Here is an 11,712-nt window from a genome sequence, read left to right as displayed (position 1 = left end):
AATCTGATCAATGCTGGGCCCACAGACCACTAAGGTCCATCTGATGTCTATGGTTATGTTCAGGTATTGGGAATTAGAGCACTTCTCGAATAAAATGCAATCTGTATTGGATCAGGATGAACATCCCCTTTTGTTCACATGGGGCATGAATCATTTTGCTCTCACATGGGCTATTTCAATAATTGCTCCATTGTGTCTGACTCTTTGCAACCCCATGGACTGTAGCCCTCCAGGCTCCTCTGTCTATGGAATTCTCTAGGCAAAAATACTGGAGTGGGTTGCCATCTCCTCCTCCAGGGGATCTTCTCAGCCAAGGGACTGAACCTGGGTCTCCTGCACTGCAGACAGATTCTTTAACATCTGAGCCACCAGGAAAGCCCAATATATATATGTATATATATTCCTTAGCATTTTGGAAAAATCATTTGTCCCTCAGAAATGAGCTGGTCACAAAAGTCAAAATGCTTTTATTTTTGGAAAATTTCACTTAACAACATGAAAGCAGGGCAGGAGAAAACAGAAACACAACAGCAAGCTTGGTAAGAATTTAAACATTCAACATCTTAGAACCACACATCTTCAAGTTGCTGTCAGCTTGCCAGTGTATATACCTTGTTCCAGCAGTTCTCACTCTTCATTAAAAGCTGAGCGCTTGTTTTTTTCTAATGCTTCCACAAGCTCACTGTACAGAATATTCACCTGGGAAAGAGAACAGCAAATAGATTTCTTGAGAGGAAGGGAAATGTGGGAAAGTTTCCCAGACCCATGTTGATGGCATGAGAATCTAACCTTTACCTTCTGAGACCTGAAGCACCACTCTGGGGAGAACATACAGTGCTCTCTTGGGGAAAAGGGATCCTGTGACACTATGTTTAATTTTACTAGCAGCTATTATAAAAGATAAGGTACTTAAAACATAAAATATCCTTTGCTCTAATTTGATACAAAAATTTTTTCTCCACCAAGCCTCTCCTGGTGAGGTAGGGGCCCAGAAATAATTCTGCTCAAAATAATTCCTGCAGAAAATGTCTTTTTAAACAGTCACTGTTTGCAGAGAGGTCTTCCCTATGTGCACTGGTATTGACAGTGATACAACTTTCCTGAGCTCACCCTTGGCATTTTCTTAGATTCCACTTGCTATTCCTAAATTTGCCTTGTTTGCCATTCTTCCTGGTTTTCACTAATTAAGAATTTCACTAATTTCACTAATTACTGGTTTTCAGTAATTAAGAAATTACTGTTTATAGTCCCATAACTCTTGCAGTTCATGGAACTACCAAGAGGAACAATGGTCAAGATCCTTTCCTAGTCAACAAAGGTTGGGTTGTATCCTTACTGAGAGCTACATAGAACCTCTCTATCCCTCTGAGCCATGCCATCCACCCCTAACCTTCTTCTTCCTCACCTGAGTTTCATAGGTGCTCTTGAGGGAGCCAAGGTAGTCAAGGAGACGCAGTGCCAGGCCGCACCATTTTTCAGTAGATACATACATGCGTTTACTGTACAGAAATATGCCAATATTCCAGGACTTGATCATCAGACAGAGAATCTCCATTTCTGGGTAGCCTTCCTAAAATCCAAGAACAAGAGGTTTACAGGTGTTACTGTCACAATCACTGTAGCACTGATTCTATCAGAGCTGCATCCCATTATTATTAAACAATGGGTGCTCTGCCAACACCGAAGAAGAAACTCACAGCTTCTGTGAGCAATCCTGTGCTCCAGAAGAGGAGAAGAGCACCTTTAAGTTCTGTCAGCTGTAGCATGTTCTATAGCAAGACCTCATGAAGTGACATATAAACTAAAAAAGCAGTGAAGTCCTCTTGCATTGAGTTCTGTTTTTTTTCTGAAGCAGGAGAAAAACCTGTATCCTGTTTGGAGCCTCCCTTGTTGCTGTCCTCAGTCAATTATTTCCCTAATACCTATCTCTAATTTTCAGAGAAGCTTGTCAAGAATCAGTTTTACTGAGTCTGCAGTTTTATTGAATCTCTTAATTTTCTTGACCTGAATCAATCCTGTGTTTGGAACAGAGCTTATATTAATCTTTATTTTTTGCATATATCGATAGAGATTTATTTTAAGGAACTGGCTCACACAATATAGGGGTTGGTTGGCAAGTTTGAAATCTGTAGAGCAGGCTAGCAGGCTATAAATTCATGTAGTTGTGATCGTGAGTCTGAAATCTGTATAAATTCATTATGTATAAATCAACATCCTGTATAAATTCATGATGTTGTGATCTTGAGTCTGAAATCTGTAGGGCAGGCCAGTAGGCTGGAAACCCAGGCAGAATTTCTGTTAGAATCTTGAGGCAGAAATCCTTCTCCAGAAAACCTCAGTTTTTGCTTTGAAGGTAAAAACTGATTACGGAGAGTAATCTGTTTTACTTGAAGTCAACTTATTGTAATTTAAAAATACTAATCTTTGTGTTGACAGTATCTACCTAGCTATGAATGCAGGACACATTTCTTTTTAAATTAATTTTTCTTTCATTTTATTTTTTAAATTATGTATGATAACACACGTATAGGAGACTTGGAAAATACAGAACAAAGTTACACAGAGTTCCATTATATATTATACTTATTAAGTAGATAAATTCAGATTTTTAGTTGGAGTTTCAATATCAAACTCTCAAAAATTAATAGAATGAATAGACAGAAAAGTAGAAGGATGCAGCAGACTCGAAAAGCACTATGAACCAACTCAACGTAATTAAGATTTACACAATTTTCACACACAGTAGGATATAAATTCTATTCAAGTTCCCAAAGACTATAATCCAGGAGACAGTAGAGCATATCCAGGGACATAAAACAAGGTGCAAAAATTTCACAGTTGAAAGGTTTTGAAATCATACAGTCTTTAACCACCATGGAATTATGTTAGAAATCAGTATCAAAAGACATTTGAAAATAACCCACATATGCAATGTGACATGTACCAAGAGAGACCTTTGACTTAGCCACTGAAAGCCTCAATAAAGTTAAAAGACTGAAAAAAAACAGGGTGATTGCAGAGAAGAAAACATTTAAATAAGAAATTAATATCAAAATGAGAGATTAATATCAAAGATACTTAAAAAAACCCATGTATTTGGAAATTAAATGTCCACTTTTAAATGATGGGTATATCTAAGAAGCTGTAACAAGGAAAATTAGAAAGTATCTGCAACAGAATAAAAATGAAAAGAGAATTTATCAGAATTTATTGAGTGCAGCTGAAGTTGCTCAATGAAACTAAATACAATGTAGAATCTTGAATAATGTATGAGAACAAAGAATGGACACTAGCATAAAATTTTGTAAAATTTGAACAAAATCTGTAATTTAGTTAATAATACTGCATCACATGTTAAATTTTCCATTTTTTAAAACAACATAGTATTTCTTTATATTCTCAGAATTGGATTATTTTAATAGAAGTTTCAAGCCTCATTAAAATTTTTTAAATCACTAAGATAAGCTTTCTAGATTTTTAGCAGTAATAGTATATGCCAGAATAAATGGAATTATATTAAAGTTTTGAGTGAATATAAATTAGAAATCTAGCATTTTACTCAGTCAAACAAGTGGAATCAAAATGTCATAAATTTTTTAGCTAGGAAAAATTCATAATTTTTCTAAAATATATACATGTCATAAATTATATATATGCATATACATACATACACAAAACCTTTTCTACTACACTTGATAAAGGCTTGAGAAAGAACAAAAAGAGAAATTGGAAAATATAAACTAAATGAAATAGAACAAGTGAAACAAACTAGATAAAAATAAAAGATCATCACATAGTTCAGTTGTTTTTAAACAAGGCTGCTCATCAGAATCACATCTGGAGCTTTGGAGAAAAAAACAGTATCTGGGCATCTGTATTTTTCAAAAAATTCCAAGATAATTCTAATGTGCATCTGGATTTAAAAAGTAATTACATAAACTGATACAGCCACTATTGAAGACAGTATAGAGATTCCTTAAAAAACTAGGGCTAAAACTACTACCATATGACCCAACAATCCCACTATTGGGCATATACCCTGAGAAAACCATAACTGAAAAAGATACATGTGCCCCAATGTTTACTGTAGCACTATTTACAATAGCTAGGACATGGAAGCAACCTAGATGTCTGTTGACAGATGAATGGATAAAGAAGCTATGGTACATGTACAAAATGGAGTATTACTCAGTCATAAAAAGGAATGCATTTGAGGTGGATGAACCTAGACCCTATTTACAGAGTGAAGTTAAGTGACAAAGAAAAACAAATATCATATATTAATGTATAAATATGGAATCTAGAAAGATGGTACTGATGAACCTATTTGGAGGGCAGCAAAAGAGATGCAGACATAAAGAACAGACTTATGGACACCAGGGGCGGGGAAGGAGAGGGTGGGACAAATGGAAAGAGTAGCATGGAAACATATACACTACCATGTGTAAAATAGATAGGCAGTGGGAATTTGCTGTTAAGACTCAGGGAGCTCAAACTGTGGCTCTATAACAACCTAGAGGGGTGGGATGGGGTGGGAGGTGAGAGGGAGGTTCAAGAGGGAGGGGACATACATATACCTATGGCTGATTCATGTTGATATATGGCAGAAACCAACATAATATTGTAAAGCAATTATCATTCAATTAAAAATAAATGAAAAAAAAATTTAAAAGTGATTACAGGTTTTTCTATTAAATGATAGTTTTAGTGATATAGAATTCGATTATTTTCTGTCAACCAATCATGATACAAAGGTATTAAATGAGTAATAGTTACATAATCACAATAGTAAAAGATGTTTATCCATTTTCACAATCCGTAGCCAAACAAAAAATAAAATATAATCACAAGCCATAATGGAAACAAGATTAACCTAACAATACAAAATAATTACATACAATTTAGGGGGTTAAAAGCAGAGTGAGGTGGTAAGTGGAAGTGCATATAAGCACATGTTTTCATATAGCCAGCCACTCTATGTCTTTGGGTTGGTGCATTTAATCCATTTATATTTAAGCTAATTATCAATATGTATGATCCTAGTACCATTTTCTTATTTGTTTTGGGTTTAGTTTTTGTAGATCTTTTCCTTATCTTGGGTTTTCTGGTGCTGAATTCTCTTTTAAATTTTGCTTGTCTGGAAAGCTTTTGATTTCTCCATCAAATATAAATGAGAGTCTTGCTGGGTAGAGTATTCTTGGTTGTAGGTTCTGCTCTTTCATCACTTTAAATATATCATGCCATTCTCTTCTGGCTTGTAGAATTTCTGATGAGAAATCAGCTGATAATCTTATGGGAGTTCCCTTGTATGCTATTAGTCATTTTCCCTTTTTGCTTTTAATATCTTTGTCTTTAATTTTTGTCAGTTTGATTACTATGTGTCTCGGTGTGTTCTGCCTTGGGTTTATCCTGCCTGGGACTCTCTGTGATTCCTGGCCTTAGCTGACTATTTCCTTTTCCCTGTTAGGCAAGTTTTCAGCTATTTCTTTTCAAATATTTTCTCAGGTCCTTTCTCTCACTCTTCTCCTTCTGGGATCCCTGTAATGCAAACATTGGTGTGTTTAATGTTGTCCCAGAGGTCTCTGAGGCTGTCTTCATTTCTATTCATTCTTTTTTCTATATTCTGCTTTGTGGCAGTGAGTGAATTCCACCATTCTGTCTTCCACGTCACTTATCCATTCTGCTGCCTCAGCTATTCTGCTATTGATTCCTTCTAGTGTATTGTCCACCTCTGTTCATTTGTTCTTGTAGGTCTTTGGTAAACATTTCTTGCACCTTCTCAATTCTTTTTCTGAGATCCTGGATCATCTTCACTGTCGTTATTCTGAATTCTTTTTCAGGAAGGTTGTCTATATCCACTTTATTTAGTTGTTTTTCTGGGGTTTTATCTTGTCCCTTCATCTGGGACATAACTTTCTGCTTTTTCATCATTACTTTCTATAATGTGGTTTTTGTTTTAGGCTTTGTGGGACCCTCCTCCTTTCTTCTTCTGTCTGTCCTCTGATGGAGAAGGCGAAGAGGCTTGTGCAAGCTTCCTGATGGGAGGGAGTGGTGGTGGGAAAAACTGGGTCTTGCTCTGGTGAGCAGGATCATGTTCTGTTCAGTTCAGTTCAGTTGCTCAGTCATGTCCAATTCTCTTTTTGACCCCATGGACTGCAGTACGCCAGGCTTCCCTGTGCATCACCAATTCATGGAGTTTACTCAAACTCATGTCCATGAAGTCAGTGATGCCATCCAACCATCTCATCCTCTGTTGTCCCCTTCTCCTCCTGCCTTCAATCTTTCCCAGCATCAGGGTCTTTTCCAGTGAGTTGGCTCTTCACATCAGGTGGCCAAAGTACTGGAGTTTCAGCTTCAGCATCAGTCCTCCCAATGAATATTCAGGACTGATTTCCTTTAGGATGAACTGGTTGGATCTCCTTGCTGTCAAGGGACTGTCAACAGTCTTCTCCAATACCACAGTTCAAAAGCACCAATTCTTTGGCGCTCAGCTTTCTATATAGTCCAACTCTCACATCCATACATGACCACTGGAAAAACCAAAGCTTTGACTAGATGGACTTCTGTTGGCAAAGTAACGTCTCTGCTTTTTAATATGCTATCTAGGTTGGTCGTAATTTTCCTTCCATGGAGCAAGCGTCTTTTAATTTCTTGGCTGCAGTCACCATCTGCAGTGATTTTGGAGCCCAGAAAAATAAAGTCAGCCACTGTTTCCACTGTTTCCCCATCTTTCCCATGAAGTGATGGGACCAGATGCCACGATCTTTGTTTCCTGAATGTTGAGTTTTAAGCCAACTTTTTCACTCTCTTCTTTCACTTTCACCAAGAGGCTCTTTAGTTCCTCTTCGCTTTCTGCCATAAGGGTGGTGTCATCTGTGTATATTTCACTTTTATCAAGAGGCTCTTTGTTATTATTGTTCTCCAGTTTGTGGATCACCTACCTGGGAGGTATGGGATTTGATTTTACTGTGATTGTGCCCTTCCTACTGTCTTGTTGCAGTTTCTTCTTTGTCTGTGGATGTGGGGTATATTTTTTGGTAGGTTCCAGGGTCCTACTGTTGATGGTTGTTCAACACCTAGTTGAAATTTTGGTGCTCTTGTAGGAGGAGATGAACACATGTCCTTCTACTCTGCCATCTTGAACCAATTTCCCCTTTGTCTTTTAACATGGTTGATCACAAGATTTTGTGATAGCAAAAAGGATTAGTCTAAGGAGCTACTTTCACAATTCTCGTATAGGAGATGGACCACAAAGGGAGCACTTATGTGCTCATTCCATGTTAAAACCCTTCATCTACACAAGGAGTTTCCAGCCCTTGAAAAGGGACATATGATAGAAGACCTGAGCAGCAGCTTCTTCAGAGTGTCAATGACATTATCTAAGCTGTACTTTCACTCATGTGGATTTATAAAAAATTACTATGCATAAAACACTGAGAATGAGGGCGCTAAGAGGGAGAAGACAAAGCTTTTATCCTAAATGACACATAATCCCTCCGGGGAGACACTGTATAAAGTTATCCATGTATAAAGAGGATCACACCAGTTACATGATTAAGGAGTAGTCAGTGACACAGGCATTAGATGCTTCAGCTCAGTCAAAGGAACGAGCATTGGGCTGCCAGTCAGAGGTCTAATTTTTCTGCTTGAAATGCCACCACTCCCACCCAGTCCTTATCCACCTGATAAAGTTCTACTTTTTCTTCAAATTAACAAGCAAAGTTATTCCTTTCTCTGTTCCCACAGCAAGCTTTACATTCCTCTAATACAACTTATATCACATTGTTTTTAAACTGTGCATTATGTATCTCCTCTACCAGGTTGACCTCCTTGAGTACAGGGAACTTTTCTTGTTCAGGGTCCAACACTGTGCCAAGCACATAATAAGGGCACAATACATATTTGCTAAATGAATGAACAAATCAATCAACATCCAGTCAAATGCTACCTCCTCTTAGGCTTTCCCTGACTCTCCACAATGAATACATATGTACCACTTTGTTTCTATGACACTTTGTTCACAGCACTACAGCAGCACTTACAAGCTGTATTGTCTGTCTTCTCCACTAGGCTGTGCTGTGTGCTTTGTTTAGTCACTCAGTCATGGCCAACTCTTTGCAACCCCATGGACTGTAGCCCGCTATGCTCCTCTGTCCATGGGGATTCTCTAGGCAAAAATACTGGAGTGGGTTGCCATGCCCTCCTCTCAGGGATTCTTCCAAACCCACTAGGCTGGGAGTTCCTTAAAGACAGAATGTCATCTACCTTTACGTATTCACAACCTGACACATGACCATGTTCTGATTTTTAACTGATTAACTGAACAATGACTAAACAAATAGACATGATCTTAAGGTAGATGCACAGGTGACCTAGCGATAGAGAGGTTATATGAAATGTCCAGAACAGGCAAATCCAGAGAGACAGCAGATTGGTAGCTGCCAGGGGCTGGGGGAGGGGGGAATTGGGAGTGACTGCTAATGGTTATGGGACTTCTTTTCAGGATGATGAAGATGTTCTGGATTTAGATACTAATGATATTTGCAGGATTTTGTGTATATACTAAAAACCACTGAATTGTAGACTTTAAAATTGTGAATTTTATGATAAATGAATTGTATCTCAACTTAAAAACATATATACAGAGAAAGAGATGGGCATTTCACGTGGGCAGAACTGAATCAATAAAGACTCAGAATGTGTGTGAGTCTGAGGGGGACTAATGGTCATTTGGCCCAAGCAGACAATTGGTATAGGGAAATTAATGGGAAATAGGACTGGAAATGTAGGATGGGGCTACCTAAGCACTTCCTAGATGCTTTTCCTTAAAACATTAGTGTCATGAAAAATGTTAACAGATGGTGTATAAAAATAGAGTTCTTTAGTCAAATACATTTTGGAAGTACTACATTCTATATATAACCTCTTGAAGCGTTATAATGAACATTAGTTCATTAAAAGTTTTAGGAAGTTTTACAGTAATGAAACTATGTAACTTTGTTTAATCCAGAGTATGTAGATCATTTACTAACATATTGTGGAAGGTAGTTTGTAAAACATTGGGCTGGAGTGTTAAAGGTTTTGCATAACAGGCTACAGATTTTGAAATTTATTCTGCTGGCAATGAAAACTCACTGAAACTTTCTGAGAAAGAAAGTTATATGATAAAAATGGAGTTTTAATAAGACTGAAATGATAATGGTATTTAGAACAGACATGAGTGTGAGAAAACAAATACAGTGAGACTAAATGAACTTGTAAGAGACAAAGTATGAAGTGATGAGGGTCAGAACTAGAATAGTGACAATGGAAATGGAAAAACATAAGAAAAGTTCTAAAGGAAGAATCAGTATAACTTGGTTTGATATGGGGAATGGAAGATAGGTCAATTAAAAATGGGTTAAAGTATATAGTTTGAGTGGCTGAAAGAAAGCTGATACCACTAAAGGAAGAAATTGGAATAAAGTGTTTCTGGGGATAAGGGATCAAGATAATGTTAAGTTCTAATTTAACCATGTTGAGACTGAGGCAACTTTAGAGATATGTAGGCTGTTGTGGATATGGACTGGAACTCAGGTTGGAGAATATCAACCCATTTAAATGACAGATTATAGAATATGGAGAAGGAAAGAGTAGAGAATATTAGAAATGTTCATAGTTGGGTGGTAAGAGGAAAAAGGTAACACAGAAGAGTGATGAGAAAATAAAGGACAAAAGAAAAGACAATTTCAGTAAGGAGGCAGTGGTTAATGAAGGCCAGGGTAAAGAAAGAGGTCATCAAATTTGTCTAGGAGATAGCAACTGGTGGCCTTGTATAGTGTGGTTAGCAGTACGGAGAGTGATGCAAAGAGTGACTCAAGATGAGGACAGACAGGTAGGCAGGCCCGTGTAGGTCACGTTCAGGATTTTGGTTTTTAAGAGCAATGGGAAACTACTAAAGGAGATTAAGCAAGGTCATATGTATTTGAAAATTTAAAAGATCACTCTGGTTGCTAGATGGAGAGATGAAGAAAGCAAGAGATGCTAGGAGACCAGATAAAAGTTTCCTGTAGTAGCCGAGGTAAGAGATGATAACCTGAACTAGGTTGGTGATGGTGGAAGATAGGAAAAAATGAATGGACATGGTATTTAGGAGGTAGAATTGACAGGACTTAGTAATAGAAATGGGAGTGAGGGAGGAGTTGAGGATAACTCCTAGATGTCTAGCTTGGGTAACTAGAAGAATGACAATGCCATTCAACGAGTTAGGGAACTGGAAGTTTTATTTTTATTTGCATTAACTACCCTCCTGTTCAGCACTGCTCAGGTGAACCATTAATCTTCAACAAAGAAATGCATCTATGCAGCTACTCACCCCAATGCAACACAGGCTTGCCTATGGTAATATACAAACCAACTCCAGCAAATAGAGGTGTTTGCACTTATGACTATCTTGCGCTCATATCTGAAGCCAGTTTCCCCTGTCCTTAAGATCTTAATAAATATAGCGATCATACATATCTCTAACAAAATCGCAGATGTTCTGGAACACAAATGCCATCTTTTCAAGTTCTCTTCAGGGGTCCCGAAGTATATCAGCTTTATTGAGATATAATTCACATACCATACCATTTACCTATTTAAAGTGTACAATTCAACAGCTTTTAGTATACTCACAGAATTCTGCCACCACTACCACAATCAATTTTAGAATATTTTCATCCCCCTAAAAGGAAAACAACTGTGCCCATTAGCAGTCAATACCCATAAATTGGACCATTCTGGACATTTTGGATAAATGTCCTAAGTCACACAGTATGCAGTCCTTTATGATCGGCATCTTTCATTTAGTATAATGTTTTCAAGGTCCATGTTGTAGCATGTATCAACACTTCATTTTTTTAATGGCCATATAACATTTTGTTTATCCATTCATCAGTTGGTAGACATTTGGGTTGCTCCCATTTTTGGCTATTATGAATAATGCTGCTATGAACATTTCTGTATAAGTCTTTGTTTAGCATTTGTTTTAATTTCTATGGGTATATACCTTGAAGTGAAATTACTGGGTTATGTGGTAACTCCATGTTTAACCTTCTAAGGAACTTAGCCAGACTGTTTTCCAAAGCAGCTGTACTACTGTAGAGTAACACAGTGTATGAGATCACCAATTTCTTTACATCCTTGTCAATATTTATTATTATGTCTTTTTGATTATACCCATCTTAGTGGGTATCAAGTGGTAGATCACTTTTTTTTTGATCACTGTGTTCTAATGTGCCTATCTCTGATGACTAATGATGTCAAGAATCTTTCATATGCTTACTGGTCATGTGAGTATGTTCTTTGGAGAACTGTCTATATACATATCCTTTGCCCATTAAAAATTTATTTGTTTTTATATTATCAAATTGTAAGAGCTCTTTCTATATTCTAAGTACAAGTCCTTTAACAAATGTATGATTTCCCAACATTTACTGCCCTTCTGTGGGTTGCCTTTTGGCTTCCTTGATGGTCCTTCACAGAAAAATTTTAATTTTGCTATTATCTAATTTATTGATTTTTAAAATTTTATTGCTTGTGCTCTTGGTGTCAAGCAATGAAACTGGACACTGAACAACAGACTGGTTCCAAATTGAGAAAGGAGTATCTCAAGGCTGTATATTGTCACTCTGCTTATTTAACTTGTATGCAGAGTATATCACGTGAAATGCCAGGCTGGATGAAGCACAA

At 37.2% G+C, this 11,712-nt stretch overlaps 1 protein-coding gene across 1 annotated transcript in view; it reads right to left on the bottom strand.

Annotated features, from left to right (window-relative positions):
* Nucleotides 1-451: 451 nt before the first annotated feature.
* TEX11 (testis expressed 11) overlaps nucleotides 452-11,712 on the bottom strand; it is a 239,607-nt gene continuing 228,346 nt past the window's right edge. Inside the window, exons 29-30 of the mRNA XM_040265735.1 lie at nucleotides 1,406-1,570; nucleotides 452-699 (exon numbers count right to left, since the gene is read on the bottom strand). Coding sequence (XP_040121669.1) covers nucleotides 628-699; nucleotides 1,406-1,570 — 237 coding nt within the window. The 3' untranslated portion in view covers nucleotides 452-627. The remainder of the gene's footprint in view (nucleotides 700-1,405; nucleotides 1,571-11,712) is intronic.

This window comes from Oryx dammah, unplaced genomic scaffold (assembly GCF_014754425.2).
Source record: "Oryx dammah isolate SB20612 unplaced genomic scaffold, SCBI_Odam_1.1 HiC_scaffold_23, whole genome shotgun sequence".
Taxonomy (NCBI): Eukaryota; Metazoa; Chordata; class Mammalia; order Artiodactyla; family Bovidae; genus Oryx; species Oryx dammah.
The sequence above is the reverse complement of the archived record's forward strand: the minus strand, read 5'-3'. Positions and strand labels throughout refer to the sequence as shown.